Below are 24,171 nucleotides of genomic sequence, written 5' to 3'. Positions count from 1 at the left end.
CCTCGGCAGATGCTGCTGCTGATTTTTTTAAATCCGTTTTTGTCATGGCGGAAATAAAAAATCGACGGTTCCGTTAATCGATTTTATCGCTCTATTTATCCTTTTTCGTACGTCGCAAACGGATTTCAAATGGAATTTCAAGTGAAAGAGGTAATTAAATGCATAAATAGAGAAGAAATTTGATTCTCAAATTTTCACCATTTTCTGAATTTTCCAAATTTTCGTACACGTCGAGGTGGATGGTGAATTTTTTGAGATATTTCGAGATCGATTGCCCTTCTCATTTTTATATTAGAATCAGAACTCTGAGGAAGTTCTCATGAATAAATTCCTGACAAAGTTTCTCCCTTTTTCAAGCTCCAAAACATTCAAATTCACCCCAAAGAAGAGAATTACCCCGAGTTTGTGTGTCTCTGGTGCACAAAACTAATTCTCTTTGTAAATGCACCAGTCCGTGATCCTTGGCCACGAGAAGTAAAAGCCTTTCATCCGAAAAACCACAAAGAACTTGGTCCCCTGAAAATCTAAATAAAAGATCATGCCTGGGGATGGATCAAAAGAGGAAAGAAGAAATGTTAATTTTTCATTTTATCACGTCACTAATACCTCATTAAAAATAAATTCCATGGGAGTTACGCCTTTATGTCATCACCGCAGCTTTTCTCTTTAATATCAAAAGGGCGTATCTGCGTAATTACGTAATTTTCCTCTTATCTAATCCACAAAAATCGAGTTGACGTTCATAATTTCATAATTTCATAATTTCATAATTTCGAAATTTCAAAATTCGGAAATTCGGAAATTTTTTGGAGTTACGACTTTTTTCCTCTACAAAAAAAAATCTCTCATCGAAAATTTCGAGTTCGCCGAAAGGGTGAGGAAGGGGTAGAAGGGGCAGAAGGGGTAGAAGGGGAGGAAGGGGACGAAGGGGAGGAAGGGGAGGAAGTGATTGTAGGGGTGGAAGGGGATGTAGTGGTACAGAAACTGAAAAAAAGGAAAATTTGAAATTGTTTTTTGGATTTTTGGGGTGAGGGAACTTCGGGCTGGCGCACCAGGGGGTTGTGCTAGGTGGAGGGATACCCCACCTCCAACTCCAGCTCCGATCAAATGAAAGGACTGGAGAGGTAGTCGTCGGTTCGACGTGTTACCGTTAACAAATACCCGGTCGTACATCTAATTTATTTATTCCCGCGAATAATCGCGAATCGCTAATCCCTTGATGAAGGCCCTACCCTGAAAAAATTAATCAAAACTCAATTACCACGTCGAACTAATCAGCGATTACAATCAAATAACAATTAGGATAATCAATCGTAAAATTTATTGGGCTGTTGAAAAACAATTGGAAAATTGAATAAATTGTTTGATGTGGGGGAAATTGGATTTTAATGAAATTAAGTGCAGGAAATATTGTGGAGATATTTTAATTGGGGAGATGGGGGAAATTGTTTGATGAGGTAATTACACAGTGAGGAGAAATGGTATATGAAAAACTCGAGGGGAATGTGATGATTGATGACAGGAAAATTTGCCGAATTTTAACCCGGAATTTTTCGTATTTTTTAAATAATCTTCTGGGATTAACAAAATGAGATAAAAGTGCGAGATGAAATCGAGTGGTGGGAGTCTGACGTATGCAACACGTGCAGCGTTTATTTTCGGGTGCTGAAATGATGTGTTAAATAGGATAAATTTCCAGGGAATTTTCATGGAGACAACCGGTGATTTCACGCGAGTGCAAAATTTTCCGTGAATTGACATTGAGAAATGGATTTGTAAGAATTTTTGTTTGTGGTGGGATGGGGCTGATGTGAAAATTCAAATGAAAATTAAGTGACTGGAGAGTGAGTGTTTTAATGTCACCGACAATGAGTCCCACTGATTGACAGGAATGGCAGATTTTCCGGCTTTTCCATATTTCTGTTTAGGTGAGTGAATTTAACGAGTAATTAAAGACTTTATGTGTCTTTTCGATATTAATCAGGCGCATGTACGAAGCCCTCGATATGCCAGATATTCAAGAATTTTCATCTCCGGAAAATGATCCCGGAAAATGTGAAAAATGTTCAGAATTCCAAAAATTTTTCCGACGAGAAAATTCCTGGAACTCCGATATATCGATATATCATAGATCTGCATGATATGATAATTTCCCTACTTTCTTTTGCGGGGCAGCTTTTCCGGGGGAATTTTCCGGACTTTCTCTTAGTCTATCCCTTTTTTTTTATTTATTTTTCATCGGGAAAAACCATTTGCCCGGGAGATTAATTGCCGCTCGTCGCTTGACCAATTTCGCCTGTGGCACGTTCTCAGGTGGGAAAACTCAACGAACGTCACGTGTCCTGGGGTTACGCGTTTCTTGATGGATATATCTGTCGACTATATCTGTATATCTATTCTTTGGCGGATAGTGAAAGCAATTTTTTCCCATGTCGCTTTTCCCCCGGTTGTTTCTCTTGTTCGCCACCTTTTGTTGTCCTTTGTACTGTCAATCGACGACACACTCTTGACGACAACTCGTTTGTCGGATTGTCGAGTGAAGGAAAATGGGAAATGGGGAAATTCCGCGGGAAAATTACTGCCGAGGGAGAAATTCCTCGGGAAATTCAGGGAAATTCCACAGGAATTGTAATGATGTTCATTTATATTTTGGAATTCTCCGGGAAAATTCTGGCGGTGAATTTTCCGGGAATTCCAGGAAAATTCATTGGGAGGAGGAATTTTCCGGGAATTCCAGGAAAATTCATTGGGAGGAGGAATTTTCCTCAGGGAAATTCACGCGCACACTGGAATGTCCGGGGAATTCTGGTGGAGCCTGCCAGGAATTATCAGGGAAATGACTTCCATCGAATTTCAGAATTCTTCAGGAAAATTCTAGTTCGAGATAGAATTTTCTTGGAATTCCCGGGAAATGTGTCCTGAGCTCAGAACGCCTCGGGAAAATTCAGGCGCTAGCTAGAATTTCTTTAAATTTTCCTCCAGAAATTTCAGAAGAAATCTCGAATTTTCCTCCAACTGGGAAAATAAAAATTGTTGGATGAGAAAATCCGCGGGAATTCATAGATTTTTTAATTCTTTTTGAGAAAACTTGGGTGAATTTATGGTAATAATTATCGAGGATCCACTCAAGCTGAGACGATAATCTTCTTCAGCAATACGATTGTCAGAATTGAAACGCAATGGGAATTCCCTGGAAACGACTCGACTGGAGACACACGTAATTGAGAGACTGAATACTTCTCTCAAGTAAATGGATATTTAGAAGAAATGAAGTCCTTTCCCGGGTGCTTTTACCCTCAGTCCTCTTTCAATTGAAAATTCATTCCATAACAGACTGTTCATACCATCGTCCATCAATTTCCTAATCACCCGTAATTATCCACTCGATAATCTTTTTTATTAAATTCACTGACAGTAATTTATTCTCAAAAAGGAAAAGGCGTGGGCAAATTATTTTTCCGTCGATTCCCAATTTCTCCGGCGAATGATAAATATTTTTATTTGTTCCCATAAATATTCCGGTGTTGGAGCGTAATTTTCACCGGGTGGAGAATATTTGGGAATTTTCGTGGAAATTGTACGTGGGAAATCATAAATTTCCCGAGTTACCAGCGGAAAATTTCCCTTTATCTCCCCAGATTTTTACGTGAGTCGCTTCATAATTTTATTGACCTTGGCCTTGTGTGAACATAAGGGATTTTTTTTTTTCCGAATTCCCAACAAATTTTTTAATTAAACAATAATTTGTAAATTTCCGGAATTTTCCGGAAGTTCAAATTAATCGAAATTAATTAAATGAAAAATTTCATATTTTCCTTTTTTTATTGCATATTTTTTTTGTTGGCTAATTAAATAATGATGATTATTTAAGCAATGAATTATCGACATGACATGCAATTGCGATTTATCCATGTGTGAATTTCATGGATTGATATTAAATTTTCCTGACAGCGAGGGAGAATAACGAAATAGTGAAATATATTTCTTCAAAAGGATGTGGCAGATGGAAGAGAGCAATGAAATATTAAAAAAAAAAAAAAGGATTTATGCGCATCCCGAGGCAAGTGATATTAAATCCTCGCGAGAAATCGAAATAATTAAACGACTCTTCATTTTATTAAAAAAAAATGAAACCCCATCGATTATCCTCTCATAAATTCGAGGGAATTATGACAACTCAATTAGGAGGAAAATTTTTAATTGAATTCCGAAGAAAATACAAGTTTGAAAAATTATTTCGTGTCTCCAACAACCGCTGGAACTCATTTCTTATGTAATTCTCAGTTATGGAAAATCAAAGTCTTGAATTCTTGGGAATAGACATTTTACTGAAATGTTACCACTTGTAGTTGGGAAAACTTCAACTGAAGAGGAAGTTTTGCCATTAAAAACCGACGACTACTTCAGAAAAATTGCATTTCGAGGGAAGGATAACGAGAAAATTTTTAATTCGTCGGGAGAATAATTAGAAAATTTATAATTCGTCGGAAAAATAATTAAAAAATTTTTCGTGTCGCGAAAAATTCCGGGAAATTATCATTATCATAAATTATATCATAGATAACAAAAAAAAAACCTCTACATGATAATAATAATAATGCTGATATAAAAGACATGAATAGTTTATATTGCATTATTTATTATTATTATTATTGAATAATTGGAAAATTTTTGTTGAAAAATCATAATTCCGGTTTTAAAATTGGGGGAAAAAAAATAAAAAAAGGGTGAATGCTCCTTAAAAAAATGTGCAGCGGTGATGAAAAGTCTGGGGAATCCGTTTTCACTGGGAATTTAGCTGCAAGGAAAGAGCAAAGTAAAAAATAAAAGCAGTAAACACCATTCCACCTCATCACCTGGAGAAATTCTTCAAAAATCAACATAAAAAAATTTTTAAAAACCACCATTTTGAGTTATTTGTCAAAATATTTGAATGAACCATCAACTAGTTCCAGTCGGTGGACCTCATACGACACAAATCCGCAAAACCCAGGAGGAGAATTTGTGGGGGCGTAATAAAATGGAAATTTACCGTATGGCATCATTTCCCACCCCTTTCCGCTTGCATCAGCAGAACCCAATCGTCAAAATGTCAATGTGGGTCATATATCGAATCGAAGGCGTAATGTCAACGTGCCACAATCGATTCCCACGTGAAAAAAAAAAGAAAACAAAAAAAGAAATAAAATACGAGAATCGGATCATGGATTTTCATACAACCCGCCAATTTTTCTCATGAAAACATCAGGGATTCCCCGAATTTAGCAGTCGATGACAGTTTCCCACATTTTTTTGAAGTCATCAATTATTTAATATTTATAATATTCAATTATTTATATTATCCCACAATCTGTCACAATGACAGCTGTCAAATAATAATATTATAATGAAAATTTCATCATTATTATTCATTATTGATTATTGATTATTGATCATTGATTGTTATTAGCTCGTGTTGTCAATTATTTTTTATTCTGATTTATAATTTTTATTTGGAGTTGGCACTTGCGTTGTTCGGGTGTCTGTAGGAATTTTCTCGATATTTTATGCACTTGTATCCGATCCCAGTTATTGAGGGAAAGTACAACCTCTCGGTGGAGCTCAACGAAAAGTTTTCCCAACGCTGAGAAATCCAAGGCAAAGTTACGAGTTATCGATCGTTTTGTTTATCTTCGATGCGTTCGTTCTATACATATTTACACGGGATTTTAACATATAGTACACTCGAGTTTCAGAGAACAAACGAATTTTTATCATTTTTTTTGTTGAACGAATTGAGTCAGAATCTCGTGAATTAATAAATTTATAATTTCATCGTTAGTCACCGGAAAATTCGGAAATTAATTAGTAATTCATTCAATTATCATTATTTAGGATTAACCGTAATTAATTGGATCGTTAGACAATTTTAAATTGTAATTATTTTTATTTTATTTTGTATTATATTCTTCTCAATTTTATTTCGAAGGGATCGATCAATTGGATTATCCTGGAATTGCAAAAGATTTGGAAAATGAGAAAGGAATAATTCTCTTCAATGGATTCAGGACTCCGCAGAAGTTTGTTTGCACCACTTAAAACTCCGTACGATAGTTGAAATTTCGTATTTGCTTGTAAAGTTTGAAGTCATCCAGTAAAAGTAATTGCACCCGCACTTTCAATCGCCATAAAATTCACAGGAGAGCAGTACTCCGTGTTTCGAATAATTCAGTCTCATTATAAGGCCTGAGTAACGCCTCAGTCTAATTAAAATACACTCAGACAATTGCGTTCAATTGTCCCTCATCCACTACCCCATCGAACTCAACCTATAAAGCAATAAAATTACAGAAACAAGAAAATACTATTTGTATTGTCAACCCATTTTTTTTTTCACTCTTTACTTTTTTTATCACCCGATTTGCAAGTGAGAAATGGTACATCTGGATTTTCACTTATTTCGGGACATAAAAGGAGTATAAATTCATCGAAAATTGCCAGTCATTTCCGCGTGGTTCCATTTATTTGGGAATCGAAGTACTTGAATTTTATCTGAACTCTGGATAATGTTGTTGCATTTTCCTAGATGAGAATTGAATAATTTTTCATCGATTGATGAGTCGAGACATTTTTATTTAAAACTCTTCCGCAACCTATGCGGTGGACAAATAGGTCATTGCGAATTCAAGACTATTTATTAAAAGTTGGCCTTGAAGTTGAGTTTATCTCGGTCTATCATACTTTACTATTCAATTATGCACGCATCTTGAGGAATCAGGGAACTAGGGCACCGGATGTCAGAGTAAGATTCAGCTTTTTTGTTATAAAATGGGATTTCCTCGTCTCAGGAGAAAAAGAGGGAGTGGATAATTACTTTCTTAAAACACGGTAGATGGATTTTTGGTGGTTAATTAGGATCGCTCAATTTTAATGTTCAGCGTGACCTTCAATTTGTCCTGAGCCTGATCATACCTGAATTTCTGATTATAAATTTCGGAATATCCTGACGTCTGAATCTCATCCTGATTTCATTACAATCTGTGACGTTTTATTATTTTAATTATGATCTCTAACTTCTGATCCTGATCCAGATTCAGACCCTGAACCTGATCGTGAACCTGGACCTGATTTTCATCCTGACCATCAACCTAACATTTTCACTTCTCTCCCAACTCAAACGATTGAAAATCTGAAAATTTGAAAATCTGAAAGGTTGTATCACACCATAAAAACTCAAATGCTCTAATAATCCCTTCTTACCCACAACATCAATATAATAAAAAAAAAATCCCTGAAAGTACCACAAAAATTACGGTATAAACCACATAAAATTCCAAATAAGTTCCAGAAAATTCATCTCGTCTCTCGTCTCTGATATTTTCCTCTCGAGTGCCATGAATTTTCCTGTATATTTTCTCGAGATTACATGTGCTGTCATTTTTTTTATTAGATTTCTCACGCAATTCCGCGCACCTCTCGATTTCTCTTTTGATTCCATTCGTGAGGTTCGATTTTTTTTTATCCCGTAAAAACGGTAAACAAGAGTGAAATAAAAACAGGATGTAGGAATTAATGACTTGGACTGGTTCAAAGTACTCTCTTTTCTCTTCCCCTCATGAGACAATCGATATCTCGTACCAGAGAGTGCGCGCACCCCTGAGGCATTCATTTCACAGGATAGAATGCAATTTGTTATGAACAAAGTGGATTGACATGTTTGATCATTCGTAATTATTTCTTGATATTGAATGTCAACTTCTATAATTTTTTGAGTCGAAACAATCGGAATTCAACTCGTTAAAAACTTTTGGTATCACGAGCCTATGGAAATTATAACAATTAAGTTGTAATTTTTGGTGGTAATATTCGGATAAATAATCATTTGCTACCACTTTAAATTATCCGGAAATATAATAAAATAATAAATGATTATTTAATTATTGGTAATTAATTATTTGAAATTAGCATACGCTAACGAGAGACAGATTTTTTCGAGCGGCAAAAAGAGAAAAAATTATTCGGGTCAGAAGATCCAAAAGGCGTAATTCCATTTCCAGGGTGAATTTCCGACTTTAATTTTCAATTTCCAAACGATTTCTCAATATAGTGAATCCATTCCGAATGGATTGACTCGTGATCAACTCTTGGCTTTTACCTCCCATTGAATTTCCGAGGGCCCTCCACATTTATTTCCGCCCCAATCCCTTTGTTATTTTTTTTTAGTATATTTTTTTAATTCCCAAGCACGTGCCAACAGTTTCTATTAAATAAAATTACAGCTTTTATCCAGGGAATACAAGCGTCACTTGTGCACAAGACTAAAGTTATTCTCGACTCGCGTAGGCAATGTAAAATGTTGCGGACAGCCTTACAACTATACGGGAATGTTAGATAAATCAATTTAGTTTACGTTTGGCTGCACTGAACTATTTTTACTCCCTTATTAAAACGAATGAAACAAAGGTTACAGCCTAGTTTACCCTCAACAGATAGTCAGATTATTCTCCACTCGATGAATTTTCTGTTTATTCCGTCCATTTTCTTCAATCTATTATCCGAAAGATAATTCCTGTTCAGAACAGGAATTCAGGTACGAGTTCCAGGAATTTATGCTGAATTTCCAACCAGAACAGGAATTCAGGTACAAGGTCCCGGGAATTAATCCTGAATTTTCACTCAGGACAGGAATTCGGGTACGAAATTTTCAGGAGAAAAAAATGTACGTCCACACAGGAATCGAACCTGGAACCTTCCGAGTGGTAGTCCCGCGTTCCTTCCGCTGAGCTGTATAAACCCTAAATTTTTATTGAATGTTTCCCTTTATGTGGATTATTTTTTGCACAGAGGATCAATAGTTTTACGGTTAAAGGGGTAGTCGTGTAAGAAAGTACAAATGCCGTACAGAGTGCACATACCCACCCCAATCCCTCCCTTAGCCTTTGGCTTTTCCCAGTGGAACAAAGATGTAGGTCGAGTACATATCCCTCTCCCACGAGCCATTTACACCCCCTGAAATCCACATAAGTCCCATCAGAATCCCCCCCACATTAACTACCCATTCCGTTATTCTATTCCCCATTAAAATACCGTCTTTCCATCTGGCAACCCTCAAAAATCTCATCCCCGTGAAATTTCATATCCACGGAGCAATCCTACAATCGTTGCTCCAGGGTAAACAGTTTACGGAGGAATCGAATCGCCTCAGTTGCCGGCGGGTGATGGGAGATTATATTTCCAAAAAATTATTGCCCAGAAAAAAAAAAGTCGAATCAACCATCAGTTAAAAAAAAAATGCCATCTAAAAATAATTTCCTCCCAAAAATCCTAGATCACCCCATTGGGGTGGGTATTCAATATCAATATTCAATTTCCAAATTTTCCCGTCCCATATTTTAATGTGGAGTTCCAACGCAATTAAAACTTCTGCTAATTATAATTTTCCCGGGAAAATTTCGTCATATGGCACAATTACTGGGTCAGAGGAAATTTGATGGCGAATTTCTCTCAGCGTGTCAAATATACAAAGAAAGAAAAAGCCGATGGGGAATTTCACGGGAAATTCAATCCATCCCAGTAGTTTCAACCCCCGACACTCACCGTTCAAACAGTTTATGGCTCGTTAATAATTTATCAAAGCCAAACCCCATTTACCCTTGCGTGACAGTCAATCAAACAATCGTCGGGTTATATTTCCTTGTCCCTCAACGTCCATCAACCTCTTGACTCCTCGGATCGAATGGAAAATCATGCGCAATGGTAATAGGTCACCGATTTATTAATAAATAAATGCAATAAGTCCACTTGCATTCTTACTTTATTTCTTTCAACAGTTGTCCGTCACTTTCCATCCTTGTCACGCTTATACTTTTTATTCTTTGTGTGTCAGGTGTTTTCCTCTTTGTTTCTGCAAATCTAGGGCCCGTCCCCTCGGTCTGACAAACAGCAAAAACATCCTTGAAACTATGATCCCCCGGTTCTTTGTTCTCCTATTTTAAAATATTTTTTACCCGCTGCATTCTCCTCTTCCCAGGCACCGCCTTTGATAATTTCAGGCGAAATCTCTCTAGACTTTTAGTAATCGCATGGCAAATCGCCTATATATACTATATATCTATATACCACGAGATTTTTGCAATGTTTAATACCTCGTGACTGTCTCGACTCTAATAATTATCAATAAAATCAAAATACTCCAATTGTTTATTTATTTCGATCTCCAAAATCCAAGAGATCCGATATAATAATAATTACTGATGATATAGTGATATATTCATCTTCACCTCATCTCCATCGTCGGCTAGAGCTGTTGTTTTTTTTTCTTCTTTCTTTTTTCATCCGAGGTGATCAAAATTAACATGCACATCTGCCACGTTTTGGGTCCTCGGAGGGGAATAAAAAATCGTAGGGAAAAGCTGTCGTTTGCTCGAGGTCCCCCTCGTTATGACGCCAATCGATATTGGCCCAATTTGTCGAAGAGCTTTGAGGGGCAGGAAGCATCATCAGCGTGCACTCACCGCGTCGCCAAATGCCTCGATGATTCATTATGTAGCTAGTCCATCAACTGGAGATGTTCTCCAAGCATTCGACAATTCTCTGTCCATAGTTTACCCTCTGTAACAGCCATCCACTCAAGCGCCCTGAATAACAAAAAATCATTGTTAATTAAATTGATATTATCTACATTCAATATTATAAATATTAATATACCACACCAGTAGTACAGCAATTTGTCCAAATATTTTTGCATAATAATAATATAAATATAATCAGATATATTCAAAATATAATATATAATATCAAAATAGAATATATAATATATATATTTTTGCAATATATTTTGAGTATAACGTGAGGAGATTTTTCTGTCGATTTTATTTTTATTTTTTAATCAATTGGGGATTCACGTGAATTGATTTTTTTTTTTTGTTTGTAATGGGATAATTGAATTTTCAGGAAGTAGCACATACCTGGGGACATGAAACGGATTCTCACGTATCAGAATTTGATGGAATCGGAAATATGCCTGGATCGCCAATAGTCCCCGTGCAATCAACAATTTCCGGTTTACCCCATGAAACTCAATTTTTCATGCCACTCTGCCATCAATCAATTCCATTCAATTCTTAATTAAAGCCGTCACCTGTGCGGAGATGTCTTCCCGATGACCCGGAGGAATAATAAAAATTCTGATAGATTCATTAAGTTTAAAAAATATCGTATTAATCTGAAATCATAATGAACGTTTAAATTTATTGATATTATATTTAATTAATAAATCAATTAAATATTAATTTATTAAATATTGTGACAATTGGAATGGACGCATGTGAGGGACATATAATAGTTATTTTATCCAGTGCATTTTATTTATTTTTAGGCATAACATTTATTTAGAATTATATTTTTTGAATTTTCGATGCGATGTGAAATTAATTATTATATGTGATAATAATTTTGATATTGATTTATTTTCGAGTTGAACTCCAGGAAATTTAAGTTACCCTCCGAAAAAGTGGCACTTTCCGAACTCCCGTGGGAATGGGAATTCCCCTTTTCTGAAATTGTAATTCGGCTGGAACGACGGAGATCCCAACTTTCTATTACTCATTCGACCTCATCCCTAACAAGAATCGATATTTTCCGACTACTGCGATTTAGTCATGCGGAAACCATTGAATCCAAGGAATGGAAGTTTACACCGGTAGAAGAGGGATTCGTCAAGCCCAGTGTATATTTTACGCCTGAATCAATACGATATTGTGTACGGGGTGTCACACCAGGATTGCGGGATGGTACCGTAAGACGATCTAGCCCCAAGTGCTGTCTCGAAGTTCTAGTGAATTATTGACGGATCCGAGGCGATCGTTTTTCCGTCACTCGAATTATTCGAGGATCCAGTGAATATTGACAAGCGCGGGAATTATTCATTTTTTAAAAATCCTTTTAGGAGGAAAAATTCACCATTCAGGAATTCATATTTCGGAATTAATATTTCTAAAGCAGCAATCAATTTTTTTTAAGGCGGAATTCATATTCTGAATTCGAGAATTCATATTCATGTTTAAGGAATTCATATTCTCGCTTAAGGAATTCATATTTTAAGAATGGCTTTCAATAGGGAGGAATTAATAAAAATAAAGATTCTGTAAATTCATGCCGTAACATTTTGATGTCTCGTAAAGTATTCCCGACGCACCGCCGTGGCCTAGGCTTTACCGCGGAGACTCTAAGGTCACGTCGATGAGATAGAAAGGGATTTAACCAGCGAAAAGCCGAGGCTCTGCCATTCTTAGCCAGATGCACTTGGTTCTGTGCACTCAGCTCTTTGAGTGGTTTGTCCCTCTTTCCTCTAGGCCCTACTCTACATATCACAGCAACGGGCTAATTGGATGAGTCAAATTATTTTCAGAACAATGATACCTCTCGTTGCAATTTCCATCCTGACAAAGGCCTTGTTTGAATATCCGTGTGCTTAATTTCTTTCAGAGGGCATAACGACACTCGAGATTATACACGATATCGACTCTGAGGACAAACAATATTTCTAGGACAAATTTTTCAACGCGTTAATTCAAGGTCACAAATATTGAAGGGCATTTTAAGGTCAAGGTGACTTTGAAGGATTTGATTTAGAATTTCGAGACCTTGAATTTCCAGTCGTTTATTTTTCACCGATTATTTTTCATGAACTCTTGATTTTCCAAGAATCATTCATAACCGTGAAAGAAGGACGTAAGTGCGTCCATTTAGCAGCGTCTACCCGGATTTTGAAATGGCCACATGAAATGTGAGCCATCTTAGGTCTAAATCTGTGGGGATTCGCCCGGAAAATCGTAATCATTTCTCGGCTTGATATCGGTGAAAGGGAACTCTATTATCGGAGAGGAAATGTTATATCCCTTCGTCTTTATGACACGAGCGAGTCGAGCCTTCTCTAGCCTCTGGCAAGCTCGCCGCAACGTAACAGCCCTATCCACTGGGAATATTTCAAAGGAATACCACAAACCCTAGACCCCCTCTACTTGTTTCTATACACTGTCCAACTTTATATCGATATATTTTGGCTTGTACTTACCACCAGATGTTTCACGATGATATATAAATGTGACGCGACTATTCGGATGTGCATGATATTATGGAGTAAAAAGTTATCCTGAAAAAAAAAATAATAAATATTAATTTGTAATAAATTTTTTTTTATAATCAGTCAATTGAGATCCATTTTTCAAAATTTTTTCAGTTGATTCAGAACAACTTTTTTTTCTTCCGTGGCATTTGCTTGCGAATGGTCATTGCGGTGATGAAATTTTCTTCCCTCTTTTTTTATTGTTACTTCCAGATGCGAGCATTGACCAATTTTGAGATATTACGAGACATGAGTCATAAAGGCCGGAAGAGCAGAACCAGCTGACACTCGAGTGGTGAGCACTCAATATTCCCAGATGCATAGGACATACGTAATAATATCTCCTATATTATGAATAAATCATAGATGTCCAATTTTATCTTCCGAATATTTTTATTTTTCGCCTATTTTTTTATTAACGCTCGCTGGGAAAATAAATTCGAGATATATATTTTTTATAATACAATAATGGATCAATTCAATGGGATAAAGTGAAGAGAGGTCTTCGAATTGAGAATATGGATTCTCGAGGTGGAATTCATATTCTTGATTCAGGAATTCATATTTCCATTTAGGAAATCATATTTTATCATTTTCTCCGGGAATTCAAATCGTAGCCTTCATTCGAGAATTCATATTTTTCAACAAGAAATTCATATTCCTGATTCGGGAATTCATATTCTTCATTCGAGAATTCATATTCTCGATGCAGAAATTCATATTTTTAAATAAAAAATAAGAAAATCATATTCTTGATTCGGGAATTCATATTCTTGATTCGGGAATTCATATTCTTCATTCAAGAATTCATATTCTCGATGCAGAAATTCATATTTTTAAATAAAAAAAAATAAAATAATATTCTTGATCCGATAATTCATATTCCTGATTCGAGAATTCATATTCTCATTTAGGAATTCATATTCTTGATTGGCAATTATTAGAATAATCCCGGATGAAATAAATATGTTTTTCCGAGTGAAAGTGGCTTTTCATACCGGCGCTGTCAATTCTGTCATCTGAAATTCCCATTTGTAAATAATCCAGCCATAATGACGTCGGAGCCACTGTCGGATGGTGGCAGTCCGGCGTTGCTTCATCGTCCTCTACTCACCCCGCATTTCGTCCTACGCTCAGCAACTCTTGAGCGCGACTCTGAGACTCACAACACCCGGAAATCCGCTACTGGTGTTACATCGTACTACGCGACTACCTCCGTGCGTTTTCAAACATTCGACATGGTGGATCAAAAGTCACTCAGGTATTATTCAACTAGCCGAGGACAACGACAATCGTCCAATTAAAATGAAAAATTCAATAGAAAAAATTCAACCCCTTTTTCACACAGGGAAAAATATAATTATAATGATTATTTCATTTTTCATTATCTCGCTGGAATCGAAACAGTATCATTTTATCTATTTTATCAAGCCATTATTTTTTTTAACAATTTCCACTATTTCAATTGCATTTTTAGTCGACAAAAAAAAATGCATGACAGATATAAAAATCAGCTGATGCATCACCAGGTGCAGTCAGTGGTAACAAATATGCAAATCTCAATTTCAAAATGTTATCTTTCTCCTCAAATGCATTCAATCGTTGAAACAGTACCACTTGTACCATTTCTCTCATTAAAAATCGATGACAAATTTTTGTTTCAGTTTTATAATGCTTTAATTAAAATCGGTTTTAATTGGAATTATTTCCTTGAATGGACCAGTGTGGCCATTTGAAACTCACTGAAAGGGGGTGGTGAGGGGGTGGCTGAGGGGGGGAACGGCAAGGGGGGGTGGAGGGGATCGATAGGGGTTTGGCTCGTTCGCAAATCGTGATCTCTCACCAATGAACAACCAAAAGTATTTTTTAAATTTCAACCAAAAAATCGCTCCCTCTCAAAAATTGAATTTCCACACCAGAAAAAAATTTTCACCTTTTTATTTATCCCATGTAGAAATTTATCGCATAATAAATCCTATAATAAATTTAATAAAAATTCGGCCTAGTGGACAAATGGATATCGCAATCGCCTTTCAATTTCCCAGTCAAAATGCGCCCTGATATTTTTTTATATTGAAATGTTTATTTAAAAAAAAAATACTGGAAACATGGAATAGGTACATCGGTGACAGCGTTGACGACGCTGCCGCCGGGGGCTGTGTCCAAGGAGGTGGTGGTGCACGGCTGACAGCTCCGAGAATGTCATTATTGGGACGACCGATTAACTACAGGGCGACACGCAGGGACGCCCGATACCGGAGGCTACAAACAAACTTCTATAATTTTCTTGAACGTCCCAGGGGGATCTACGCTATCACCTACCACATGATCGTGTAAGTTATCCTGACTACCCCATCATGCACAGAAAATATAAATAATATCCAACAAATCAGATGATACGACGATGACGTAAAGATCACCCCATCAATTACCTGTTGAATTAATTGTTTATTATAATTAATTTTCAATTTAATGAAGTAATGATTTAGTAATTGAGTTAAGAGAACAACAACTCAACAAGTTGACTCATAATTGCGGCGGTTTATTAATTATGAAATAAAATAATGGGTCTTGACAGAAAAAATGATGTGTCGATCATTAATGTTTTTTAAAAAAATTATTGCTTGACTCGATGATGAAAGAATGATCAACACCTTTTATTGGAGTCTCTCAGACCGTCAAAATAATCCATCAGCAATCTGCCCTTGTGGAAATGAATGAAATTAAACGACCCATGGAATATAAAAACCGCGCATAAAATCTGATGAACCCAACAACTCGAGATAAGCAAGAACGTGATGAATAAAAACTTTATGGTCCCACGAGTTAATGCTATTGATTTTATTTGCAGATTTTGTATGGTATTCATGTGCCTGGTATTATCAGTCTTCAGTACAATAGACGAGTACGAAAAAGAAGCTGGTATGTGGCTTTATTATATGGAGCTCGTCGTTGTAATTTGGTTCGGCATGGAATTCTGTCTGAGGTACATACCAAACTCAATTATCTATTCTCAATACATCAATTTTTCACTGTTAACGTCACGGTTTCTGGAATACTGGAGATTTCATTTGAATTCTCGTCTCGAAATTTTTTGAGACCCTCATAAACCTCAGAAATAATTTCCCAGTATGAAAAATTCCAATTCCCCGGATTCCAATATTTCATGGCATCTTAGAAAATTCTGGGTCAGACGGTGGAGATGTAATAAGGATAGGATAAATAAATCATAAATATTTTAATACCTAGAATAAATAAAAAAATGCCTTCTTCATGGGAATAATTATATAATAAATTATTGTTAATAGGTAGCCTTTTTGGTAATTATCATTTTGATGTTTGTCTTGTCATGTGATACTAGATTGTGGTCATCTGGATGCCGGTCTCGTTACCAGACTGCCATTGGTCGTCTGAAATTCCTCCGTAGGCCATTTTGCATCATAGGTAATGCTGGAAAATCCCTTTAAGTCCCAACAAATCCTCACGTAATTATCATTTCAGACATGATAACTATTCTCGCTAGTGTAGTGGTGCTAGCGATGCGAAGTAGTGGCCAAGTATTTGCGGCTAGTGCACTCCGGGGCCTGAGGTTCTTCCAGATCCTGCGAATGGTCCGGATGGATCGTCGTGGTGGTACCTGGAAATTGCTAGGAAGTGTCGTGTATGCACATCGTCAAGTGAGTCTGAAAGAAATATTTGCACAATACCGTAGCACCCGAGACTTCATCTCCACCGAGGGAAAATTTTGATAAAAAATATATTCCTCAGGAATATTTAAATAATTCGTATTTTCGTTTAACTATTTTGCAAATGTAAATCATTGAATTACCGAATAATTCGAATACTCTCCCAGGAACTCATTACAACCCTCTACATCGGCTTCCTCGGTCTAATATTCGCAAGCTTCTTGGTTTATCTCGCCGAGAGAGACGATGAGCATTTCAACAACTACGCGAAGGCCCTTTGGTGGGGAGTGGTAAGAATCCATATTTCCATCTAAAAAAGAATTCGATATAAAAACCTAAATTAATAAATTCCATTGAACTGCCGAATACCGAATTAATTGGAAAATCTATCGAACTCCGATATTGTGAATTCATTAAAAATTCTCCAATACATAGCGCATTCTCGCTTCATTTTTTTTATCACTCATATTTTTTATTTGAAATATCAGCGCGCGGGATAGAATTACTTGGCAGAAATGATTTATCTAAATTTCAAAAGCTCTCTCAAGATTTTTAACTTTCTAATATCTCTCATCATTCCTGAATCAACAGTTCAATCGAATAAATAATCAGAGAGTGCCTTTGGCATATATCCAGCCTCAGCATGTTGAAAAATTTTATAAATAATTCCCAATAATTGATCCCTCCTCCAGATTACGCTGTGCACCGTCGGTTATGGGGATGCTGTACCAAAAACTTGGCAAGGAAAAATAATCGCCTCTTTCTGCGCACTCCTGGGGATATCCTTCTTCGCATTACCCGCGGTACGTCAGCCAGATCGATTTAATTATTTAAATTCTCGGTTATCAATTGTGTTTTAAATTATTTCATTGATTGGGGGAATTTTAATGGTGACTCCAGGGAATTCTCGGCTCGGGATTTGCCTTGAAAGTTCAGCAGCAGCAGAGGCAGAAACACATGATTAGAAGACGACAGCCTGCTGCGACGTTGATTCAAGCACTATGGAGATGTTATGCTGCTGATGAACACAGTATGAGCATTGCCACTTGGAAAATTCATCAAGTTCCACTTTCTAGTCCACCTAGGTATTAATCTCAACTAGCAATTACTGCATGTAAAATATTTGCGGAACAATTATTTCTGGTGAACTGTAAGAAATCGATTTTTATTCTTTTCTGGTGGAATTTACTGTCATCGTAATGTTAATTAAATAATTCCCCACCGAAAATCTTTGCATAAAACAATTCCAACAAATGGAAATAACATGGAGAGAACAAGGAATTTGTGGTAACACGTGATTTATTCGTTTTGTCATAATGACTTAGATAAAGTGATAAAGCGAAAGAGACTGTAAAATAGTTTGCATGAAAGCCCCATAATTCAGGAAATAAGGGAGCGTTGGAGCGTTTGTGTTTATTTGCCAAGTCAAGTCTTAAAATCCTTGACCGAGAGTGAAATGAGTTTACTAGAGCTCATTCCATAGTACATCCGCTAAACAAAAAAATCCATTAATTATTCAGAATCTCAAGTTGTTATCCAGCTATTTAACTCAAACTTTCATAGTTGTTATCGACCACTTTTTACACTTGGGGTGTGGGAACTCGAATCTGCTATTCAAATTTTATCATAATAACGTAAAACTCCCATAGAATAAATTATAAAAAAATTATATTCTCGATAAAAAATGTGTAATAATGTATCATATTGTAAACTATTTATAATTGTATTGTTATATAATTTATTTTTTTAATTATTCTTTCAGTAGTCGTCTGTCTTCCAGTTTCAAGCACAACGCATCATTCGTCAGTCGTTTGCCGACGATCCGCCGACACAAAAGTACATCCCTTCACAGTCCAGGTGGGCACAAGCTGTCACACAATTACCAAAGACCACCCCCACGTGTTTTTACTGATCTCATATCATCAGCTGAGAATTTAGGTCAGTTCAATTACTATCACATTTTTTATTTCACTTATCCGTTTAATGACGAAAGTTTCACCGCTGACATGTCGACGTCACACGAGTGGAAATTATTTCACTTGTTAATTTCTCGTTGAGAAATTCGGCATTTTGAATTCCAGAGAAGTTCCGGTGGCTTTTATTCGAGTCATTATTGCAGACGTCATTCATTTCAATTGAATTAATTCGGTGCAGAATTTTTATTCAGTCATTTGTCGACGGGTCAGGGGTAGATATTCAGGGGAATTATTCATTTTTTCGTTGAAGGTCTTTTAATGTCGACAGGAGTTGGTAATCATCATCATGGGATTTGCAATGATCCCGAGAGCCAATTAACATCAAAAAATTTAAATGCCAGTTACTCCGAGGACTCGGTAGCTGAAACGGCTTTTTCCAAGAAAAATTCAGACGGTATGTAGATTATAAATAATTGAAATTAGCCCGTTATTTCATTAAACCAATGGGATGAAAACTATTGACCGGACGTGGACAGACGAGGAAGAGGAGCCGTCGAGGTGCGTTCATCTGACGAAGAAACACAAGACAGCAATTCGGGCGATCCGAAAGGTGAGCAATTTATTATTTCTAAATCCAATTATAAAAAACCCCTCAACTCCCCTTTTACAAAAAAAAAGAAAAGAATGTAACAATTTCTACAAATTATTCTTTCATCTCCAAATTTTCCATCAACTACTACAATTTCATGTGAATAATAATTATTGGCTGAAGTCTTTTTTCTTATTGCAAATAACTTAATAAAAATTATTGATCCGTATTATTAATATTTTTATCACGTTCAAAATTAACTATTGCAAATTATTAAAAATGATTTACATTCCCTCTTTAAAAGACAATAAACAAAATCCGGATAAACATTGCTATTGGTTAATAATAAATCATCGGCGCGTCGTGGCAAAAATCTGAGAAAAAAAAATGGTGTGGAAAAAATAAAAAAAATTCACACACTGTAATTCCGAGTGGTGAGCACTCGAGATTTCTAATAATGACGTAGGTATTTGCAGGATTTAAAGAAATGGCATGGAGCCAGAGAAAAAGGTAGAACTCAGCAGGAAGAGCTCTAGTGTTGATTAAGATTTGACAGATGAAAAAAATCGACATAAAAATAAATAACAATCAAGAGATTCCCCACGGAAAATATATATATACCAATAATTATACATGATATATACATGCGAATAATTAATTACAACAATTATTTATAATTACACTCGCCCCGACGACTCAATAAATTTTCACTTAAAATTAATTCAGTGTAAAAATATCATTATATTAATTACAATTCGCATATATATCATTTTCAATATATTATATATTATATATTTGGGATATTTGGTGATGCTGAGAGCGAACGAATGGGTTTTATATTTTTTTATATAATTTTCAATTGAGCGCTTTAATCAGTCCCTCGGATATTTCAATGGAGTACTCAAAGTAGTTGTAATTGTGTCCGGTATCAGATGAAGTACTTCGTGGCAAGGCGCAAGTTCAAAGAGGCTCTGAAGCCATATGACGTTAAAGATGTGATTGAGCAGTACAGCGCAGGACATGTTGATCTCATCAGCCGTGTCAAAAGTATCCAAAATAGGTACCACTGGGTGGAGATGGTGTTCTATTCGTTCGCTGTTGGTAGTCTGTAGTTAAATATCAATTCACTCTACTGCACCCAGTGAATTATTATTTTTATCAGAGTGTACACTGTCTTTTCATTATTTACTACCATTTTTTTAAATCTTTCAAGGACTAGGGTAACACGATCTGTCCATTAACAATTATTTTTTTTTATTCAATAATTGCTTTTGGCAAAATCGAATGGTAGGGGATTTATTTAATTAATTATAATAATCGCTGGTATTATTGATGTTAGGTGTGTTACCCTAATTCGATTATTCAATTCTCTTCACTTGCTCTTTCTTCATTTTTCTATTATTAGGATTTTTTTGGTACTCCGGGGGAAATATTTATTATTCTAGAGGCATTCATCCTTTGATCCACCGGCTCAATCCACTCGTTTTATTTATTTATTTACACTGGTTCGGAATTATTGGAATTTATGGTACTATCCGGTGATTATTTCCGCAATTCCATCCCGAAATTAATCGGAAATCAATGGGAAATGAATTCCGGTCGCTGGAATTCGGAATTCGGAATTTTCGGGTTCAAAATTCCGGCGATAGATTCCCAGAATTTTTTATTAAAATTGAATTGAATTGAATTTTTATTGAAAATTCGTAGGAATATTCAATTTTATTTTTTAAGGAATTGTCATGTCTCGTTTTAATATTGTGTAGAAAAAATGCGAGTCCATTTTACGGGTTTTGTCTTAATAAAATTTAACGAGAGTATTTACGACGCCGTACGACGTGACACATTAATTCATTTATCGAAATATGATACCCAGGCTTGTTCCGTTGATCAGTAAAAATAAAAAAGATTTCTGTATTGGGAAAATGTGTCGTTGTGCGGATGTAAAGTTTTTGAGTAACTTTGAAATGGCTTGCCCGCTCCGGCAATTAATCCGCAGAAATTCAATTAATAATTCTAATAACGGAATAATCCACGGAGAGAGAAATTCCCAAGGAGATGACAGAAAGGGAAATAAATCCGTCATTTTTTCCATTATTGAATATGACAGATTGATGGAATATTTCTCTCCGTGTGGATGAGAGGAAATACGCGTGTGAGAATTGGAATCGGGAGCAATTGATACTCAAATTCATGAAAATTAGTAACAAAAAAATGGAACACGACATGTGCAGCTCAAGTACTTCGTGGCCCGCAAGAAGTTCAGAGAAGCTCTGAAACCTTACGACGTCAAGGACGTGATCGAACAGTACAGCTCTGGGCACGCGGATCTTCTGAATCGCGTGCGAAATCTACAATTCAGGTACCTTCAATACGAAAGTACCGTCTATGTTACATGAATATGTATTAAACACGAGAGATTGTCGATGGATAAATTCAGTCTATTTACCGATGGAAATTACAATCGCGAGGGGTTGAATTTCAATTACTGATGATTTTTTTCACAGGTTTCAGTCAATTTTTAAATAGTACGGGTATTCCCGGAATTTTTTTTTCCGAATGGCAATTTTTTTTTCCGAATGGCAATTTTTTTTTCCGAATGGCAATTTTTTTTTTTTTGATAAAATTTTTTCAATTTCACATGGAATTTTTTTTTATTGGGAAAAAAGCAGAGTGATTCCACGGGAATTTTAGTGGAATTTTACGGAGGGAATTGTATGGGAATCCCCGGAATTTTTCTTTCCGAATGGGAATTTTTTTCATTGGCAGAATTTTTGAAATTTGAGATTGAATTTTTTTACTGGTTTTCCTGGAAAAAATTCACGGTGATTCCATGGGAATTCTAGGGGAATTTCACTGAAGGAAATAGTACGGGGATTCCCAGAATTTTAAATTCAGATTCGACTGAATTATTTAAATCCATTCGTCTGTAAATTTTTACTGGAATTCCCAAAAATTGAGGAATTCGACACATGGCTTTGATAAAATTTCAAATTATTGATAGCAAATGATTTTGAAATTTTAATAGAAAAAAAAGTTCCAAAAAAAAATTCCACGAGTCCTTCCCTCAGGGAATAAATCAGAATGTGGATATCGATTAAGATACCGAGAGGTAGTTCGAACACATGATTAAGTGGATAATTAAATGGAATAAATGGACTGATTTAGGGATTTTTTAGTGAGAAATTGGGTATTATATGGTGAGAAAGCTTGGGCGCAGCTACAAGGCAGCATCTCCGTCTGTTCTACCCAACCTGACCTTTTTCTTCTGCTTATATTGGTTGGCGTTCAACGGGTACCATTTCGCCTTTTCAACCCAACCCACTCCAGCTTTTGAGATCTCCTTTCATTTTATATTATCCGGTTACTCAATCCCATTGTCCTTACTTCCGTCATTATTCTTAGTCAGAGTTTCCAAATGCCCATTCAGTACTGACAATTGTCATTCAGGTTTCACTTGTGAAATTATCTTATAGAATTTCCTGCAGGAAATCCTAGAAAAAATATATTTTAATCATTGACATTTCCAGTGGAAAATCCTGTGAGATAAAATCAATTGATTCAATTTTCCGGAAGGAATTCCTCGGAGAAATCGAGGAATTCACATTTTCCGGTTGGAAATCATGGAATCATTCCTGGAATTCAGGAATTATTTTTCCTGATTTCCCGTGGGAAATCCTCCGGACAATTCCGGCATTCACTGTAGGATTTTTTTTGCACATTTCGTAGGTTTTCTTCTGAAATTTCCTCCGGGAAATCCTATCAATCTCTTCTTACTTCCGAATTCTCGAGAATGCAGTGAATGTACTCTTTTCAATCGTCAACACCCCTAATTAATTAATTAGCTCTAATTTGAATGAACTTTTGCATGATCCCTCCAATCCCTCCCCATTTTCCCAATTTTCCATTTCCCTTTTCCTTCATTACCAATCCTAAATAAAAATTCTCTCTCAATTATCACTGAATTAGAATTTCCACATAATCCACCAAAGATACAATAAACAATAATCATATAAATATTCCATATAAAAATCCATCCAAAAATTAAAAATCTAAAAACACTTTGAGAGATTATTGAACGTGTCCATGATCTCCAAAAAAATTCCTGCAGTCCCATGCCTTTAATATTTTCCACAATTATTATTTTCCATTCTCTTTCAATTTGCATGCATAATTACACAGTATTATTTCCTCCCAATGCTTGTGCTTCGCTAATGGCAAACCCATACCCTGGCTTGCAAATAGAAAAATAATAATATTAAAAAATTGAAAAGAAACATTTTTTTTTTGCATAGATTAGATCAAATCCTGGGGAGACAAGGGTCGAAAGCCCGCGACGTTTACGTTTCGAAGATCAGTCTGGCATCCAGAGTAGTAAAAGTTGAGAGACAGGTAAAATATATTTATTTTATTATGACTGATGATGGAAGTTGGAAAATCGAATGTTTCAGGTCGACGATATCGAGAGTAAATTAGATCAATTAATTGAATTGTATATGGAGGATCGGAAGAGGCTCTTGTCTTTGCCGATGCCTGAGTCCTGCAAGGTGCCTCGTGCTTCCATCGAGGAAACAACAATTACCACTGTGTTGAAACCAATACTCGTGGATAAACAATTGTCTGAGCCTAGTTCACCGACCGCCAAGGCACAGCGGGAAATAAAACCCCAGAAACCGAGACTCATTCATCGGGGATATTCGGATTTGGGAAGCAGAGTGAAAAAACGGGTTACTCTCAGGTGAGATTACACGTGAATAAATTGTCGAGGCGTTTAAAGAGTAATTGTCTCATTGTCTGTTTTCAATTTCAATTTTGATTTTGAATTTGAATTTTTATTTTCATTTTAAAGTTGAAATTCGACTTCGATGGGAATTTCAA

At 36.0% G+C, this 24,171-nt stretch overlaps 1 protein-coding gene across 1 annotated transcript in view; it reads left to right on the top strand.

Annotated features, from left to right (window-relative positions):
- Positions 1 to 24,171, top strand: part of LOC105267405 (potassium voltage-gated channel subfamily KQT member 4) — a 27,174-nt gene continuing 3,003 nt past the window's right edge. The window contains exons 1-17 of the mRNA XM_011306242.1: positions 1 to 150; positions 1,700 to 1,928; positions 13,319 to 13,400; positions 14,153 to 14,366; positions 15,223 to 15,438; positions 15,957 to 16,091; positions 16,467 to 16,549; positions 16,607 to 16,782; positions 16,959 to 17,081; positions 17,484 to 17,594; positions 17,692 to 17,876; positions 18,554 to 18,729; positions 19,018 to 19,161; positions 19,244 to 19,317; positions 21,528 to 21,655; positions 23,589 to 23,685; positions 23,745 to 24,031. Of these exons, the coding sequence (XP_011304544.1) occupies positions 14,158 to 14,366; positions 15,223 to 15,438; positions 15,957 to 16,091; positions 16,467 to 16,549; positions 16,607 to 16,782; positions 16,959 to 17,081; positions 17,484 to 17,594; positions 17,692 to 17,876; positions 18,554 to 18,729; positions 19,018 to 19,161; positions 19,244 to 19,317; positions 21,528 to 21,655; positions 23,589 to 23,685; positions 23,745 to 24,031 (2,144 nt within the window). The 5' untranslated portion in view covers positions 1 to 150; positions 1,700 to 1,928; positions 13,319 to 13,400; positions 14,153 to 14,157. The remainder of the gene's footprint in view (positions 151 to 1,699; positions 1,929 to 13,318; positions 13,401 to 14,152; positions 14,367 to 15,222; positions 15,439 to 15,956; positions 16,092 to 16,466; positions 16,550 to 16,606; positions 16,783 to 16,958; positions 17,082 to 17,483; positions 17,595 to 17,691; positions 17,877 to 18,553; positions 18,730 to 19,017; positions 19,162 to 19,243; positions 19,318 to 21,527; positions 21,656 to 23,588; positions 23,686 to 23,744; positions 24,032 to 24,171) is intronic.

The sequence above is a fragment of the Fopius arisanus genome, unplaced genomic scaffold (genome assembly GCF_000806365.1).
Source record: "Fopius arisanus strain USDA-PBARC FA_bdor unplaced genomic scaffold, ASM80636v1 scaffold00046, whole genome shotgun sequence".
Taxonomy (NCBI): Eukaryota; Metazoa; Arthropoda; class Insecta; order Hymenoptera; family Braconidae; genus Fopius; species Fopius arisanus.
Note: the sequence above shows the minus strand (reverse complement) of the source record. Positions and strands in the feature narration are given on the sequence as shown.